We start from the raw sequence: 20,481 nt of genomic DNA, 5'->3' as shown, positions 1-20,481 counted from the left end.
ATAGAATTCTCAGCCACAAGATCTTAGTGGTTTGTGGCTAAGATTGATACGGTGGCATTTTCGTAAATAATAGGGGCCTTTGAACTACCAGGGTAAAATAGGAAGATCCAAACAAAGGTGCACATGACAATCACATGCCATTTTCCCCCATCATATTTAAACGACAATAACTTTTTTATATGTGATTATTTTTCAAAAAAAAAAAAAATTACACCATAAAACTCAGCGTTTTTTTATCTTTCCAACGAGTATACTATTGATATACTTTTCGAAAAAAATTAACTGGGTTTTATGGCGTTTTCTGAACTGGGTGTTTTATGGCGTTTTAGACTTGGTATTTTCATGGCGTTTTTCTGAACTGACTGTTTTATGCCGTTTTCAACTGAGTTTTTTCATGGCGTTTTTCTGAACTAAGTGTTTTATGGCGTTTTTACAGTACAAATTATGATTTTTCTGAGCTCAAAAAATATTAATTTAGGCGGTAAGACACAAATAATGGTTTTTTTGAGCTGTTTTAAATTATAGCTCAAAAAATAGCTTTTTTTTGGCGTGGCTTTTTAACTAGGAGCTTATGGCGTTTTTTGAGCTATATGGCTAAAAAAAATGGTTTTTTGAGCTGTGGCTCAAAAAATGGTTTTTTTTGAGCAATTATAGCTAAAAAAAATAGGTTTTTTTTGTTATGGCGTTTTAACTGGGAGCTCTATGACTAAAAAAAAATAGTTTTTTTTTGAGCTGTTGTAAATTATAGCTAAAAAATAGCTTTTTTTGGCGTGGCGTTTTAACTAGGAGCCTTTGGCGTTTGCTAAAAAAATGTTTTTTTTGAGCTGTTGTAAATTATAGCTTAAAAAATAGCTTTTTGTTATGGCGTTTATATGGCTCAAAAAATGGTTTTTTTGAGCTGTTGTAAATTATTGCTCAAAAAAATAGTTTTTTTTGCGTGCATATCAAAAGCTTTTTTGAGTGTTTTTATGGGGTTTTATTTGAACACCCAGTTCATGTGAGTGGGTTTTTTGACAATATTGCCCCTTAGTGTAATTTAACATCAATGCCACATGTCACCACCAAAATTGTTCTCATCGTTCTCACACTTTTCACATAGGGTCAGGATTTAGAGAGAACGGTGAAAAGTGTGAGAACAATGAGAACGCTTATGGATCGTTCGATCAAAACAATCCATGGACTAGATTGTGCGGTGTCATTTTCGTAAATAAAATCAATATTATTATGTGGGACGCGCTTCATTAAGGGTAAAAAGGTCTTTTACCGCTCCTATTCAAAACGCCATCAAATGATAAAACGCCATACAAAAAAATAAAACGCCATTAAAAACAAAACGCCATTAAAAACAAAACGCCAAAATTTAGTAATAAAACGCGTTAAATATTACAGTAAGATGAAACAACACAAATAACTGAATTTCAGTTATTAAGATTTATTCGAAGAAATTCCCTCCTAAATTACGCGTCAAAAACACCATTATATAAACAAAGGTAAAACATAGCTTTCGTAATCACTTCAATCTATCTATTTTCTACAAAAAAAAAATCGTTAACCAAAAACGCCAACTTAAACAAAATGCCAAAAATGGCAACAATCGTTTCGTGGAGATACACTCTGGGAATCAGGCGATACGTCCTCGATTTTGACAACAGAAGGAGGGTGTATGTTAAGACAGTCAGGACAATTTTGAAGATGGAAGAAGAGATACAGAGGCAAATCTTATCCATTGGCATCGCTCTAGACAACGAATGCCATGAAACGCATATGCTTATGAAAGCATTAACCAGCAAATTTGGACCAATCAAAGGAGATGTGAAGCCAGACCCTGTCATGACATCATGGCGTTTTGATGATGAAACAGACATGGTGATGGTTACATACGACAGCGGAGAGCAGGGCGTCTACTGGCTAGAGAACATCATGACAAAGCAGCGACTGGATTTCATGGAATAATTGCATAACGCCACTTGTACCAACACAGAAATATACTCAAAATTGGAGTTAATGCAAGACATGTTCAGGTGGAGGCTTCAGAATCTTCAGGAACAAGAAGCTGATGAAGGTGAATGTGATGACATGGATGAAGATCAAGATGAAGACTCCGAGGAGGAAGAAGATGACACAAGTGATGGATACTATTCGGATAAAGTACCTTCTGACGAAGGATTTTAATTTTTTTCCTCTTTTTTTTTTCTTCTATGTAATCTTCTTTTTTTTAAGATAATTAAATGATATATTTCTATCTTTATTAGCAAAACACAAAAAAAATACTAAAAATAGTTAATCCTAACAAAACGTCAAAAATAACAAAAAATATTTTTCCTGCTTAATATTTTATTTAATCCGTTATTGTATTTTGTCATGTTGGTCTGCATAAGGCCATTTAAAAAAACTCCAAACTTAGAAGATGAGACGTCTATAACCTATAAAACTGATAAAAGCTGAGCAACACAGTAGATACAAAAACAGTAACTGAAAAGACAGTTACTTTATTACTATCATTTATTACAATAAAAAGTCCCGCCTAAACTACGCGCCAAAAAACTCCTATAAGAGAGCGGTCTATACACAATGAAATTAATCACACCCAGAAAAACACAAAAACGCCATATCCTCTAGAAACCACTCCCTTTAAAACGCCATAGATGGCAAAGCTTTCACTGAAATGGATCCTTTTTCAAAGGGGGTTAACTCAATAATATTTTGCTGAATGAGATGGACAAATATTCAAGAAAAAGAGACTGATAAAAGTGATATGCCATCATGTGAGTTTTGTTCTTGATGATTATATGGATGGAATAAAGAGTTCAACACAAGCGTAAAATGCTATTTTGGACTCCATTATTACAAATAGCATCAAGTAAGAGTTGATCTTTAATGATATGCCACCAAACAAGAATATCACACCAAAAAACAGGAAGCCACTAAGCACCTTCTTCTGAAAAAGACGGGGTTTATGAAGGAAAGTTGGCATCTAGCTAAATTATTAAAAAAAGGTTCAAAACACCAAAAACAAATTCAAGAAGGTAGAGGCTGATGACATTGAAGATTGGAAATAAAAATTAGATTACCATTTTTAATTATTTTTGTTTTCATTTTATATTGTATTGATATCAAGTTATATGTTGTTTTGTTATCTAATTCTCTATAAATATGTGATACCTGTCTCACCACCACCATCAAACAAATACCAAGCCAATGAAATATTGTATTTCATACTTGGGATCTGTATAAATATGTGTATCTTTTGCACGTATCAATTCTTGTTCGATTTCGGGCTTTAAATCGCTTTCTGGAAGGTTATACGCGATCTGATGCGTAAATATAACCAGTTTAATGCAACAAACACTCCGGAACAGTGAAATAGGCTTAACATACATTAAATAACCATTACATAACTTAGAAATAAGTTTTGGATGGTTTGGTATGCCGAAATCAAGTTTATTCGCTTACAGGGACTAAATTCGACAAACTGCGAAAGTATGTCAATTTGTACTGTAATGGACCTTCCGTGTAACACCTCGGAAATTTACGTCCAATAATGCATTGACATGTGGCATAGGCTTTGGATATGTGAAAACATACTTTAGAGGGACTAAAGTTGACAAACAGTGAAACTATGGGAATATAAAGGTCCAAAGTGTCAACAATGGAAAAATAGGCTCTACAATAACCCTACATGGTGTTTATAATCCTAAACGGATAAATCATGGATCATACAAAGCGAAAAATGAAAGAAAGTGAGGAATTGCAAACTACAGGGGCTAATTGTGTCAATATGTTGAATGTATACCTCTGAGTGATCTTTTGGCAAACCCGAAGCTTTGTAATGATAAAATATACTCACTAGAATATGTGGTAAAAATTTCATGAAGTTTCATTATCGTATGAGAAAGTTATGATCAAAACCGTGCACGAAGGGTTAAATGCGTCAACGTTGAATTTAGTGACTTTTCGGGTAAGCACAAAGTTAACCAAGGACTTTACCATGTTTGTAAATGTCCCAAGGTCCTTAAAAATCAAGTTTGAGGGTCTAATGAGCAAGATAAATAGCCAAAACCCCGTAACAAAGGACCAAGGACCAAAATATAAAGGTTTAAAAGGTTTTTGCAAGTCAGGAGGATCCAGGCGGCCCGCCTGGAGGCCCTTACGCGGGCCGCGTGACCTGCCAAGCGACAGAAAACAGGCAAATGCCAGTTTCAGGTCTGATCTCGGTTGTTTACAGTTGTTGCTCGATACAAGGGACTCACCAATGGTATTACATGCATTTAGGGGCACTTGGACTCATCTTACAACATCCCTAGACCCTTGTGGCAGCTCCTAATGAGATCAAACTTGCATAAAAAGGGTCTTGTAGTTACAAACATTCAACACTTGCATATTCAAAAATTCACAAGATTAATTCTGGAGCTCTCTGGTCATCAACAAAGGTTCATAGGGCTTCCTACTTGTATTTAGGACTCTTGTAAGTATTCATACCATTCTCTAATTCGTTCTAGCTTAGTTTATTAACCGAAAGTCAATCCGTCGTAAATTTAGTTTGACTTCATGATTAATCGAAAATGGCTCAGTCATTTCTCGGATTGAAAGTACCTACAAGTTGGTATTTATGTGGGAAACAAACCCTCAAAAGGGTATTTTCATATTCCCACTCTAAATATGATAATTGTCGAGTCAAAGCTTGTTTCAAAAAGTCAATAGAATGTGTATTTGCAAATTTAAGCATGATTAGCAATGTAGGGTACATGCAACCTATTTGATCATTAAAATAACTTGGTAATCAATGTAAGAACGTGTCTCAACAAGTTCATCTCGACAATTTTCAGTTTAAACCCGGATCGGAATCGAAAGTCTCATAAATTGACTTTTTCTTTGACTCTCAATTCTGATCCATGCATGCATGTTTGAGATCTGCCTTAGAGCTTATTTTGAACCAATTTCATATATGTACAACTCTCTGAGATTTTACAACTTGGTTCAATATTCATCCGATGCATATGCATGTTTCCGATTTATGTTTAAAAGTTGACTATTATGCCCTTTTTGCTATAAAACGCGATTTTTGGAAAAGTGAAAGAGTAGAAACGTTTGTTACTGATTTATAAGCTTGCACTTAAAATTTGATATCAGTTGGAGGTCTAGATTAAGAGTTATGCTCAATATCGTAATTTGAAAGCTTTATGTTAAGTAAACGGCGTAATTAGCGTATAGCCTATTTAAACCCACTTTTTGATATAAAACTTTTTACCCACTGATGTAATATAATATTTTTGGATTTTTGATAATTTTATTTAATTTTTGGCTGAGCATAACATAGGTCTCTAAGTTTAATTCGGTTAATACCGATTTTGCCCTTTTTGGCCATAAAATGAATTCTACAAATCCTTTTGACCCCAAACCTTTTTCCACTGATTTTATTTGTTAAATAAAATATTTTGAGCCTTCTGGAATTATAAAAATCTCAGCTTTCTTTTAAAAACCCGGAAATGGCTCCAAATCGGCTTTTTAAGCATTTTTAACGCATAGTATGTACTATAATCATATTAAACATATAAGGTTAATACCTACTGATGTTTTTAGTATATTTTTATATAATAACAGTAAGCACAAATTTTTGAACTCAGGTTTCCAGTTTTGACCATTTGAGCCCTTGTGAAATTACCAAAATACCCCTAAGGGACATAGTTTGGTTTTAAATGATAAGTTTCACATACGGGTCATAACCTACTGTTATAACATATCAAAGTAAGTGTATTTGCTGTATAAATCAGACCTGTAACTCAGATTACAAATGTAACTCTTTTATAATCTTTTAAATGACCAAAATGGCCTTATGAGGCGTAAATTGAGATTAAATTCGTATGGGGCATAATAAAAGATATCTTACTAATAGTATAACATATTTAAGGCATATTATCTCAGGAAACTTGCATATGACTCTTACGGTTACCGTAACGCTCTTTTAGCGTTCGGTTCGGTTTATGTAACTAGTTTGCATAAATTGACCGAAACGGGTCAAACATTATCATTTTTGTCTCAAAATCCAGAAAGTATTTAGCATACCCATATTATACAAGTATCCAAACTTGTCGGGTCTAAATCACGTTCTATCCGGTCTTCGCTTAATCGTGCGTTTGAACCGTATCGTCCTTTAAACTAACCGGTCTAAGCTTAGGCTTAAATAAAGATCCGTTAGGAATCTAATAGGTTATATAAACCTTTGTTCCAGAATAGAAGAACCAGTAAAAGCTACCTTCTATTGCTAGTTGTGATTTATACTTACCAAGGTAAATACTTTTGACTTATTTTCCCTATACGGGCTTGGGTTACGGTATATAGAATACCGCTTGATCGAGCATCAAATCTTACATCCTTGGGTGGTTAATTGAATAATTTGATCGGCTCGTTTAAACAGTCTTGTTTACTTTAAGCCTTTGGGGGATTAATGACCATGTCCCGGATATCCTTGGCATCATCTTACGAGATGGCCACGACCAGAGCACGAGGTGTAGGCGTACACCTGTCAGTGTATAACTCATTATTGTGGTGTGTCTATTGATCTTTAACCCGGACAAGATCCGGGCTACTGAACGCACAAGTAACATGTAATTCGTTCACAAGATTATATAAATAATTATCCCAAGTTATAAAAATGTTTTGTGCCTTGAGCATTCAAATCAATTTTCAACCTTTTCAAAATGAGTCAGTTAAATTGTATTTACCAGTGTAAACTGACATATTTTCCCAAAAGGTTAAGTGCAGGTACTACACGTAATAGGCTGGCTGTCTTCTAGAGCGTCCACAATAAGTCTCGCAAGCTTGGATGACAATAAATCTGTTGAACAATATCTTATTTTATTTTGATCCGCCTGTGGATCCGTTTCAACTGTTAGTGATATTTGATATTACACTCTATTAAAGTTGAAATGAATCTATCTTTGCTTCCGCTGTGCATATATATATATATATATATATATATATATATATATATATATATATATATATATATATATATTGTGTGGTTTGTCTATGATGATGCCAACTACGTCACTATACTCCCCACCGGGCCCACCGGTGACACGTGGAAATTAGGGGTGTGACAGGTTGGTATCAGAGCCAACTCTGAGTGAATTAAACACTAGCCTTTTGTGTTTAACCTCAGTTACACAATTGCACATTCCTCGATTCTCGAGTCTAGACAAAGAACTTAGGAAATATCCAGAAATTTGTTTTATTTTCTAACTTTGTCTTATATATATTTTGTTGTGTCACTTGTTTGATTTTTGACAGGTTCAAAAATGCCGCCACGTATGAGGGGAAGAGGAAGGGGACAAGGAGCATATGCAGCCCCAAATGACCATGAAGCCGGACCTTCGCACAGGCGAACACCTTCAGGCTCCCATAACACAGATGCTCAAAATCTGTGGAGGTCTTTTACTGAACCCGCAAGGCACTCGGTTTCACTGAGTACCTCACCTTCTATCCCACACTCCTTTGAGCCTCAATCAGAAAATGAGCCCCACAACTCTCACCAGTCCTATATTCCTTTCCAAGGACACCAATCACCCTTTGACCACCCATCACCTGTTTTCCAAGGCCTGTACAACCCCGCTGACTACCTTGATGTGCCTATGGGTTTTAACCCACTTGGACCAGAAGACCATTTTCCTGGGGGCAATGCGATGGATGTCGATGAAGATACCGATCCCTCAATGCCACCATCTGGAACGCCGAACCACCCTATCGAGATTTCTGATGGGTCACCATTTATGGGATCACCATACAATGGTCCCGACAGCTTTGAGGAGAAATTCAGGCAATATGACTGGGTATTTACCCCTAGTTACCATAACTCTCCCCTGCACCAGCCACAACACAGCTCTCCCTTGCACCCCCAGCAACAGCAGCCACAGCAGCAGCAAAATCCTTCTGAGGATTCCCGACTTGTCGCAGTCACTCCACCGCCGCCACCACCTCCGGTTTTGCCTCCCCCGCCTCCGAGGCGAAGACGAACGAACGCACGGATTTCCACACGAGGGGGAATACGCATCGGCACACCTCCACATTCAGGTGGCAGCCGGTACTCGCCACTTCATGAAGAACCAGAGATGGGAGAATCTTCACATCCCGTCTCAGAAGTAACTTCTGCACCAATCGCGCCACCACCACCACAGGAATTCGGGAACCCAATCCCTGCTTATACTAGCGCGGCAGCATACAATCCCTTCGAGCAGACGATCCCCACAGGTTATAACTTTACAGAGGATCCCTACTGGGTAGCTGCAAACTACAACTCTCTCAATCCGGAAGGTACCTTTGGAGGTCCCTGGGCTACGGGACAATCGACCTATGGATACCCATCATATGGATATCAGTAGCCGCAGCCTCCTCAACCACCGCATTATCCGCTACCACCGCCGGCACCGATGATGTCGCCGCCACAAGTTCAAGAAATCCTACAAGGGATAAATGAAGTGCGACGAGAGATGCGGCATGAATTACGGGAAGATCGTCGGCCTAATCGTGGGATGTTTAAGAAAATGGTGGATTTAATCAAGGGAAAAAGCAAGAAGGACTACTAAATCCTTTGTTTGCTAGTTAATTAATCATGTCCCTGCGAGGACATTTATTTCTGTACTCTGCCCCTACGTGGGCATATTTTATTCCTTTCTGTTCTACCCCTGCGTGGGTTTGTTGGTTTCTGTTTGACCCCTGCGTGGGTTTGTTTGTTAGTTTAGCCCCTGCGTGGGCATGTTATTTGTGTAAAAGTCCCGTTTAGGGCAAACTCGTGTTAGTTAATTTTATTTGAAATGGTTAATTTAAGTTTTTCATTTTTAAATTATATGCATAAATATAATATACGAATAAATGAAAAATAGCAATTATTATTTTAATTTACCATTTTAATAATAAGAATCTTAAAAAAGGTAAAACCTAGCTTGAATGTCATATTAAAGACCTGGCCAATATGGTAGAACCTGTTTAAAAGGATTCAAATCTCTGTTAACATCTGTAAACATGTTAACATTCTTGGCTAGTGTGATCCACAAAAATCACACATGTCACCCTTTTAATAAATTATCCAAATTTATATTCTATATATATCTGATTGTGACATAATGCCTACGGGTTATAACTAATGCAATATGAAATAAAAAGGCAGCCATGATTTATAAACCCCCTGCCAAGAAAAAGGATTGATTTGTTTTAATTATTCAAATTTTAATCCTATAGAATCTAAATTCAAATTTAGAAATTTGTCCAAGTGACTAGGCCTATTGTGCCAATATGTATTTCATTCTAGGGTAAAGTAGCTAATAAAAAGTCCTGAATGAAATTAATTAACAAATTAACTAATATGGCTCTTATTTACCATGGTTAATAAATCGTCAAGAACGATAATACTGTTTAGGCTTCTAAATAGACCTTGTCCTTACTTTTATGTAGCACCTAAAGCTACATGTCTAAGTCTGAGGAAATAAACAGTCATCCAGAGGAAGGCCCAGATAACACTAAAATACATATAACTGGTGCGGAGCTGCAAGCATTAGTGGAGAATGCTGTTACCAAAGCCATTGAAAGGCTACATAGTGAATCAAATAGGACCCGAAGTAGGACCCGGTCCGCGCCACATCCCAAGACCAAGGTTCATTCGGAGGCTCATAGCAAACTGCCCTCTAAGAAAGATGCATCTAAGAAAGATGAGCTCAAGAAGGATGATGAGCGACATTCATCCAACCAAAACAGTGTTCCATCAAAGGAGGTTGAGCATAAGTCAGAACCGCGTGGTAAGTCATGTACATACAAATACTTCGTCTCATGTAAACCCCGGGACTTTACTGGGGAGAAGGGAGCGGTTGACTGCATGACCTGGTTGGATGAAATGGATACAGTGGTAGATATCAGCGGGTGTGCTGATCGGGATGTAGTGAAGTACGTATCCCAATCGTTCAAAGGGGACGCACTAGCGTGGTGGAAATCTCTCTTACAAGCTGCCGGAAAGGCCACACTTTACAGTATGTCATGGGATCAGTTCGTAACCCTTATTAAAGAGAATTTTTGCCCACAACATGAAGTTGAAAGGATCGAGTCAGACTTCGTATCTTTGGTGACGAAAAATCTAGACTGCCAGGCATACCTCACCACTTTCAATACTCTATCTCGATTGGTTCCATACTTGGTAACCCCAGAGCCGAGAAGGATTGCCCGTTTCATTGGGGGTTTGGCCCCTGAGATTAAAGCAAGTGTTAAGGCATCGAGGCCTACAACTTTCAGATCAGTAGCTGATTTATCCCTCTCTCTCACCCAGGACGTAGTCTGGTTGAGAGCTCTTAGGAACTCAGAAGAGAGTAAGAGAAAGCGTGAGGACGATACCTCACGAAGATCAGAGAAGAGACACCGAGGAAATGACGACCACAAGAAAGGGTCGGGATCTAAAAAGGATAGGCAACAATCAGGGGATAAGCCCAAATGTAAAACTTGCAAGAAGAACCATTTTGGGGAGTGTCGATTTGAGTCGAAATCCCAGTCTCACGCGAGACCCTGTGGAATTTGCAGATCCACATATCATAAGACCTTGGAATGTAAGAAGCTGAAGGATGCAACATGTTATGGTTGCAATGAGAAGGGGCACATTAAGTCTAATTGCCCAAAGAACACCAAGAAAACCGAAGAAGGGAAAAAGACCAACGCAAGGGTCTTCAAGATGGACGCTAAGGAAGCTGTTCAAGATGACAACGTGATTACAGGTACTTTTCTTGTAAACGATGTTTTTGCTAGAGTATTGTTTGATTCTGGAGCAGATAAGTCTTTTGTAGTTAATAAGTTCTGTGAGTTGTTAAAATTACCTGTAAAAGCCTTAAGTGTGAAGTATGAGGTGGAATTAGCTGATGGGACCATAGAAACCGCCTCAACTGTTTTAGATGGATGTGTTATATCCATTAGGAATCACTCTTTTCCATTATCCTTACTTCCCTTTAAGCTAGCCGGTTTTGATATAGTGATAGGTATGGATTGGTTATCGCATAACCAAGCCCAGATTCTATGCAACAGAAAGCAAGTGGTAGTTAAAACTCCGACCGGTGAGTCACTCACTATCCAAGGAGATACCCAGCATGGATTGCCCGAGCAAGTGTCCATGCTCAAGGCATCCAGATGTCTGCAGAAAGGTTGTGTCATTTACATGGCACAAGTTACTGTTGATGAGCCAAAGCCAAAGACTGAAGATATCCCTGTCATTTCGGAATACCCTGAAGTGTTTCCGGAAGAACTACCTGGTTTACAACCAGATAGGCAAGTGGAGTTTCGAATTGACATCATTCCGGGTGCGGCGCCAGTAGCGAGAGCACCATATAGGTTGGCACCAACGGAGATGAAGGAGTTAAGGACGCAGTTAGATGATCTGTTAGCTAAAGGTTTTATTAGACCTAGCTCGTCTCCTTGGGGAGCGCCGATTTTGTTTGTCAAAAAGAAGGATGGATCGATGCGTCTGTGCATCGATTACCGTGAGCTTAATAAAGTCACCATCAAGAATAGGTATCCTTTGCCTAGGATCGACGACCTGTTCGATCAATTACAAGGGGCAAGCTACTTTTCAAAGATCGACTTGAGGTCAGGCTATCACCAGTTGAAGGTCAAGGATGAAGATGTACACAAGACAGCGTTTAGGACTCGTTATGGACATTACGAGTTCCTAGTGATGCCTTTTGGGCTCACTAACACACCAGCCGCATTCATGGATCTCATGAATCGCGTCTGCAAGCCTTATCTGGATAAATTCGTCATCGTCTTTATTGACGACATCCTTATCTACTCAAAGAACCAGGCTGACCATGAGAAACACCTTCGTTGTATTCTCAAACTTCTACATCATGAGAAACTCTATGCCAAATTTTCAAAGTGCGAATTTTGGCTTCGAGAAGTCCAATTCCTTGGACATGTGGTAAGTGAGCGTGGTATCCAAGTAGATCCCGCCAAGGTAGAAGCAGTTATGAATTGGCAAGAGCCAAAGACACCTACCGAGATTCACAGTTTTCTAGGATTAGCAGGATACTATAGGCGATTCATCGAAAATTTTTCAAGGATTGCTGCGCCCCTAACTTCATTCACACGTAAGAAGATCAAGTTTGATTGGGGCCCTAAGCAGCAGGAATCCTTTCACGTTCTGAAGAAGAAGTTGAGCAATGCACCGGTCTTAACATTGCCCGATGGTATAGAAGAATTCGTGGTGTATTGCGATGCGTCACACACTGGCATGGGCTGTGTACTCATGCAGAGAGGCAAGGTCATTGCCTACGCTTCACGACAACTAAAGGTGCACGAGAAAAACTACACCACCCACGACTTAGAACTGGATGCCGTTGTATTTGCACTAAAACTTTGGAGACACTACTTATATGGAACCAAGTGTGTGATCTATTCGATCACAAGAGCCTTCAACATTTGTTCAATCAGAAGGACTTGAACATGCGACAAAGACGATGGATGGAAACTTTAAATGATTACGACTGTGAGATAAGATACCATCCAGGCAAGGCAAATGTAGTTGCTGACGCCTTAAGCAGAAAAGAAAGAGTGAAGCCGATAAGAGTCAATGCCAAGCGCATAGAAATAAGGAATAATTTGAACGAAAGGGTGTTAGCTGCACAGAAGGAAGCTGTGTTGGAAGCTAACTATCCTGAAGAAAAGCTAGGAGTAACTGAGAAGCAGTTATCCTATGACAAGGATGGAATGCTAAGACTGAATGGGCGAATATGGGTTCCAGTTTATGGAGGACTTCGAGATGTTATCCTCCAGCTCCAAATATTCTGTTCATCCTGGAGCTGATAAGATGTACCAGGATCTAAAGGCAAACTACTGGTGGATTGGTTTGAAAAAGTCTGTAGATGCGTATGTAGCTAAATGTCTGACTTGTGCGCAAGTCAAAGCTGAGCATCAGAAGCCGTCAGGTTTGCTTCAACAACCTGAAATTCCCACGTGGAAGTGGGAGATGGTGACAATGGATTTCATCACCAAATTGCCCAAGACAAGGAAGGGAAACGATACTATATGGGTTATAGTAGATAGGCTAACCAAGTCAGCACATTTTCTTCCCATTAAGGAAACTTACAGCTCTGACATGTTAGCTCAATTGTATGTGGATAAGATCGTAGCTCTACATGGTGTACCAGTTTCGATTATCTCTGACCGAGATACGAGATACACCTCTCATTTTTGGAAGAGTTTCCAACAGTCTTTGGGTATGCGCTTAAACTTTAGTACGGCTTACCATCCGCAGACAGACGGACAGAGTGAGCGTACCATCCAAACATTGGAAGACATGCTTCGAGCATGTGTGATTGATTTAGGTGGCAGTTGGGATAACCACCTACCATTGATAGAGTTCTCCTATAACAATAGCTACCAAACTAGTATTAAGGTTGCGCCTTTCGAGGCATTATATGGTAGAAAATGCAGAACGCCCATCTGTTGGGCAGAAGTAGGAGAAGTTCAGTTATCAGGACCAGATTTGGTTTTTGAAACAACAGACAAGATTATCCAGATTCGCGATCGCTTGAAAGCTGCCCAAGATAGGCAGAAAAGCTACGCTGATCCAAATCGTAAGCCTTTTACCCACTTCGAAGTAGGGGACAAAGTATTGCTTAAGGTATCACCCTGGAAGGGAGTGATGCGATTTGGTAAGAAAGGTAAGCTGAGCCCGAGATACATAGGACCTTTTGAGGTTATCGAACGCGTCGGATCAGTTGCCTATAAGCTAAACTTACCTGAAGAACTTAGTAGTATACATAATGTGTTCCACATCTGTAATCTGAAGAAGTGTTTCGCTGATGAATCACTGGTCATACCGCACACAGATATACACATAGATGAAAGCTTGAAGTTTGTGGAAAACCCATTGTCGATTGAGGATCGACAGGTGAAGAAGCTCCGAAGGAAGTATGTACCTATAGTTAAGGTCAAGTGGGATGCCCGTAGAGGTCCCGAATACACATGGGAGGTAGAATCCACGATGAAAGAAAAATACCCTCATTTGTTCCAGTAAATCTCGGGGTCCAATAATGCATTGACATGTGGCATAGGCTTTGGATATGTGAAAACATACTTTAGAGGGACTAAAGTTGACAAACAGTGAAACTATGGGAATATAAAGGTCCAAAGTGTCAACAATGGAAAAATAGGCTCTACAATAACCCTACATGGTGTTTATAATCCTAAACGGATAAATCATGGATCATACAAAGCGAAAAATGAAAGAAAGTGAGGAATTGCAAACTACAGGGGCTAATTGTGTCAATATGTTGAATGTATACCTCTGAGTGATCTTTTGGCAAACCCGAAGCTTTGTAATGATAAAATATACTCACTAGAATATGTGGTAAAAATTTCATGAAGTTTCGTTATCGTATGAGAAAGTTATGATCAAAACCGTGCACGAAGGGTTAAATGCGTCAACGTTGAATTTAGTGACTTTTCGGGTAAGCACAAAGTTAACCAAGGACTTTACCATGTTTGTAAATGTCCCAAGGTCCTTAAAAATAAAGTTTGAGGGTCTAATGAGCAAGATAAATAGCCAAAACCCCGTAACAAAGGACCAAGGACCAAAATATAAAGGTTTAAAAGGTTTTTGCAAGTCAGGAGGATCCAGGCGGCCCGCCTGGAGGCCCTTACGCGGGCCGCGTGACCTGCCCAGCGACAGAAAACAGGCAAATGCCAGTTTCAGGTCTGATCTCGGTTGTTTACAGCTGTTGCTCGATACAAGGGACTCACCAATGGTATTACATGCATTTAGGGGCACTTGGACTCATCTTACAACATCCCTAGACCCTTGTGGCAGCTCCTAATGAGATCAAACTTGCATAAAAAGGGTCTTGTAGTTACAAACATTCAACACTTGCATATTCAAAAATTCACAAGATTAATTCTGGAGCTCTCTGGTCATCAACAAGGGTTCATAGGGCTTCCTACTTGTATTTAGGACTCTTGTAAGTATTCATTCCATTCTCTAATTCGTTCTAGCTTAGTTTATTAACCGAAAGTCAATCCGTCGTAAATTTAGTTTGACTTCATGATTAATCGAAAATGGCTCAGTCATTTCTCGGATTGAAAGTACCTACAAGTTGGTATTTATGTGGGAAACAAACCCTTAAAAGGGTATTTTCAGATTCCCACTCTAAATATGATAATTGTCGAGTCAAAGCTTGTTTCAAAAAGTCAACAGAATGTGTATTTGCAAATTTAAGCATGATTAGCAATGTAGGGTACATGCAACCTATTTGATCATTAAAATAACTTGGTAATCAATGTAAGAACGTGTCTCAACAAGTTCATCTCGACAATTTTCAGTTTAAACCCGGATCGGAACCGAAAGTCTCATAAATTGACTTTTTCTTTGACTCTCAATTCTGATCCGTGCATGCATGTTTGAGATCTGCCTTAGAGCTTATTTTGAACCAATTTCATATATGTACAACTCTCTGAGATTTTACAACTTGGTTCAATATTCATCCGATGCATATGCATGTTTCCGATTTATGTTTAAAAGTTGACTATTATGCCCTTTTTGCTATAAAACGCGATTTTTGTAAAAGTGAAAGAGTAGAAACGTTTGTTACTGATTTATAAGCTTGCACTTAAAATTTGATATCAGTTGGAGGTCTAGATTAAGAGTTATGCTCAATATCGTAATTTGAAAGCTTTATGTTAAGTAAACGGCGTAATTAGCGTATAGCCTATTTAAACCCACTTTTTGATATAAAACTTTTTACCCACTGATGTAATATAATATTTTGGGATTTTTGATGATTTTTATTTAATTTTTGGCTGAGCATAACATAGGTCTCTAAGTTTAATTCGGTTAATACCGATTTTGCCCTTTTTGGCCATAAAATGAATTCTACAAATCCTTTTGACCCCAAACCTTTTTCCACTGATTTTATTTGTTAAATAAAATATTTTGAGCCTTCTGGAATTATAAAAATCTCAGCTTTCTTTTAAAAACCCGGAAATGGCTCCAAATCGGCTTTTTAAGCATTTTTAACGCATAGTATGTACTATAATCATATTAAACATATAAGGTTAATACCTACTGATGTTTTTAGTATATTTTTATATAATAACAGTAAGCACAAATTTTTGAACTCAGGTTTCCAGTTTTGACCATTTGAGCCCTTGTGAAATTACCAAAATACCCCTAAGGGACATAGTTTGGTTTTAAATGATAAGTTTCACATACGGGTCATAACCTACTGTTATAACATATCAAAGTAAGTGTATTTGCTGTATAAATCAGACCTGTAACTCAGATTACAAATGTAACTCTTTTATAATCTTTTAAATGACCAAAATGGCCTTATGAGGCGTAAATTGAGTTTAAATTCGTATGGGGCATAATAAGAGATATCTTACTAATAGTATAACATATTTAAGGCATATTATCTCAGGAAACTTGCATATGACTCTTACGGTTACCCGTAACGCTATTTTAGCGTTCGGTTCGGTATGTAACTAGTTTGCATAAATTGACCGAAACGGGTCAAACATTATCATTTTTGTCTCAAAATCCAGAATGTATTTAGCATACCCATATTATACAAGTATCCAAACTTGTCGGGTCTAAATCACGTTCTATCCAGTCTTCGCTTAATCGTGCGTTTGAACCGTATCGTCCTTTAAACTAACCGGTCTAAGCTTAGGCTTAAATAAAGATCCGTTAGGAATCTAATAGGTTATATAAACCTTTGTTCCAGAATAGAAGAACCAGTAAAAGCTACCTTCACTTGCTAGTTGTGATTTATACTTACCAAGGTAAATACTTTTGACTTATTTTCCCTATACGGGCTTGGGTTACGGTATATAGAATACCGCTTGATCGAGCATCAAATCTTACATCCTTGGGTGGTTAATTGAATAATTTGATCGGCTCGTTTAAACAGTCTTGTTTACTTTAAGCCTTTGGGGGATTAATGACCATGTCCCGGATATCCTTGGCATCATCTTACGAGATGGCCACGACCAGAGCACGAGGTGTAGGCGTACACCTGTCAGTGTATAACTCATTATTGTGGTGTGTCTATTGATCTTTAACCCGGACAAGATCCGGGCTACTGAACGCACAAGTAACATGTAATTCGTTCACAAGATTATATAAATAATTATCCCAAGTTATAAAAATGTTTTGTGCCTTGAGCATTCAAATCAATTTTCAACCTTTTCAAAATGAGTCAGTTAAATTGTATTTACCAGTGTAAACTGACGTATTTTCCCAAAAGGTTAAGTGCAGGTACTACACGTAATAGGCTGGCTGTCTTTTAGAGCGTCCACAATAAGTCTCGCAAGCTTGGATGACAATAAATCTGTTGAACAATATCTTATTTTATTTTGATCCGCCTGTGGATCCGTTTCAACTGTTAGTGATATTTGATATTACACTCTATTAAGTTGAAATGAATCTATCTTTGCTTCCGTTGTGCATATATATATATATATATATATATATATATATATATATATATATATATATATATATATATATTGTGTGGTTTGTCTATGATGATGCCAACTACGTCACTATACTCCCCACCGGGCCCACCGGTGACACGTGGAAATTAGGGGTGTGACATTCCGGAACTTGATCATAAGTTAAGTATGCCCTAAATATTCTTTACATAGCTTAGAAATAGGCTTTGAGGTGTTTGGTGCGCAAAAATAAACTTTATGCTCATTCAGGGACTAAAAGCGTCAAAAAGTGCATAAGTTTGCATTTTCGCGCATATTTTACGTTCTGAATATTTCCGGACTTCCAAAAATTTATGTAAGCATTAAAATATTTTATTTTAGTGTTTGGTATGATAAATTCCATTCGTCGCTTAATTTGGATCGTTTTTGCGTTCGTTACGACTCCCGTCGTAATTAAGCGAATAACGCAACCGTACGACCAAACGAACCGACATCCGTGATGTCTTTGAGCATATTTTAAGTTCCCTATACTTTAATATTATTTTAGATCCTTGAAATGAGGTTAAAGGGGTTTAAAAGTGCCAAAAAAAATCAAGTTTTACAAGTGTAGGGACCATTTTTGAAATTTCTGGCAGATTCAATGAACCTAGTCCATTTTGAAGTGTTAATGGTTTTCACCCATGGTTTTTCAAAACCATGGGATGGTATTCAATGAATATAGTCCAAATTAGGGGCTCCCATGGTTTTTGAAAACCATGTGCCCACATGTAAGGTCTAGATCAAATCACGTTTTTCGACGAACGATCTTAACGGTTCAAGGAAATCTATAAATACCCCTCACCCATTTCATTCTTCCTCACATTTGAATCTGATTCTACACTCTCTAAGTGGAAGTATATGCTTCCTACCTGAGAGTGAATCGGGTTCGAATCTTGCGGGGACCTTCTGTAAGTATTCTTTCGCGTTTGTCATTCGTTTTAGCGTTAAAGTCAAACTGCGTTTGACTTTCTGCATTAACCAGTTTATGGTCAATGCGAAGTTCGTTTGAACTTCATAACGTGAGCCTAATCACGATGGTTATAGTCCCTAGTAACTATACCTACTGATTACCACGTTATCTAGGCTTAGTGACGAGTCGTAGTTTCAGCCAAAATGCGTTTTCTCGCGTATTTTGTAACCAAACTACTCTAGGGTATTAAAACCGTTTGTTTTAATACCAAACCTGTTTTCTAACTTTACTAAACATGTTCTAGCATGTTTAGCTCGTCGCTTTTAGATTTGTGCTTGTTTAGGGTCGTAAAGGTAAGCGATCTAATCAATCGTTTATGCTTAGGAACCCGACCCATTGGTCGATCTTTAGGATCCGACCAAACACATTAGGTGACCATAGTTGTATAGGGAATAACCTTCCGAGGATATACCTTATGGTCACGATGTTTAGTTAGTTATATGATAGGTAGTTTATATGCCTTAGGTAAATTACCAAAATACCCTTTTTTGCGCCAAAATTCATTCTAAGCATATGTAACTTAATTTTTGACATCTAAACTGATTTAACAACAATATTAAACATGTTAAGGCATATCTTGCTTGTCATAGGACTAGTTAGGCATTCCAAATGCGTTTTACGCAAACGACGCGTTAAAGTGGCGTAAGCTACCTAAACGGGTCGTAATGGGTCAAAAGCACTTAGGATAGGTTTCGTTTTAGTACGTAGGCTTTGTTAAACCATATTACATAAGTTCCCGTACTTATTTGGTTTATGAACCCTTGTACTACCCGATCCTCCGATAGGTCTGTTTATTAATGTAGATACCTATATAGGTGCCGTTTGATTCCGTGATCTTTTAGCTTTGCTTGGTGGTTATCCCAAGACTTCTAAGCACCCTCAAGTGAGTACATAGACCCCTCTTTTACTGTTTTTCAAACATTTTGGGGTGAAACACATGTGCCTACTTGTTACTTTCATGATTTCATGCTTTTATATCATATACTTGCTATGTTCATTAGTACACTATTAGTACATGATTTCATTATGTTTTTGCTATGTATGCCCATTGTGTGCATACTTAGTACATCGTTTTACATAACATTTCATGCTATGTATGTTCATCATACTTAGTACATCGTTTTACAAGACATCTTATACTTGGTATCATGCTATGTATGTCCATCTGTCGCATACTTAGTACGTTGTTTGTGCATTCTTACCTATGGTTTGGTTGTTACATATTTCACTTGCCATACATGACATTTGGTTTACACAATACTTGATTGACATTTGACAACGGTTTAGACATGGGCAATTTACATTGGTGGTTTATGTGGGTAAGTGATTTGAGTAACGAGACGTGTGTAATGTGATACAAGCATGGTGGATACGCCGCTGGTACTTCCTATATATAAGTGCTTGTATTATATTACATGGCGTAGCGTTATTTAAATCATTCATTTGGATTTATACATTTTTACACAAATAACATATTTTTTACAAGACATTGTTTTACAAAACAGTTTGTTTTATACAAACTCATTTTCACTTGGTTATTCATTTAACCTTACATCATTCTTTTAACTATACATATCTATCATCGATTTTCAAACGTTTTATAAAAGCAAACACTTAAAATGGATTCATGACAAGTTTTTGGTTAAACATTTTCTTAAACCTAAGTCATGGATCCTATTTTTCATAAAACCTATGTACTCGCCGGCATTTTTATGCTGACGTATTTTCACATGTGTTTCAGGTACAATACTTGATGATATTTGATGATGATATTGATGCATGCTCACATAGGATTGGACGAGACCTTAGTGACATTAAAAGATGCAAGACTAGTTAATTTTTGTTATGTTTCTTTATTGTTAAGACATTGTAACTCATTTAATTCAATAAAACGAAATTTGTTTAATCCATGGTTGTGAAACAATGATTCTGTTACAACACTCCCCGACGTTTCCGCCACGTTTTGTTGTTTTACGTGGTCGGGGTGTGACAGAAAAGTTGGTATCAAAGCCAATGGT

The 20,481-nt window shown here is 37.8% G+C and overlaps 1 protein-coding gene across 1 annotated transcript; it reads left to right on the top strand.

Moving 5' to 3' along the window:
* The first annotated feature begins 7,310 nt into the window (after positions 1-7,310).
* Positions 7,311-8,378, top strand: LOC110931317 (protein FREE1-like). Its single transcript, XM_035987985.1, has one exon. It carries the CDS (start codon positions 7,311-7,313, stop codon positions 8,376-8,378), a length of 1,068 nt encoding a protein of 355 aa, XP_035843878.1.
* Positions 8,379-20,481: the final 12,103 nt, after the last annotated feature.

This window comes from Helianthus annuus, chromosome 3 (genome assembly GCF_002127325.2).
Source record: "Helianthus annuus cultivar XRQ/B chromosome 3, HanXRQr2.0-SUNRISE, whole genome shotgun sequence".
NCBI classification, from domain to species: domain Eukaryota; kingdom Viridiplantae; phylum Streptophyta; class Magnoliopsida; order Asterales; family Asteraceae; genus Helianthus; species Helianthus annuus.
This window is presented reverse-complemented; position numbering and strand designations above follow the sequence as displayed.

Coding starts and splice junctions, on each gene's coding strand:
- LOC110931317 (XM_035987985.1), top strand. CDS start 7,311: ATGAGGGGAAGAGGAAGGGGACAAGGAGCATATGCAGCCCCAAATGAC.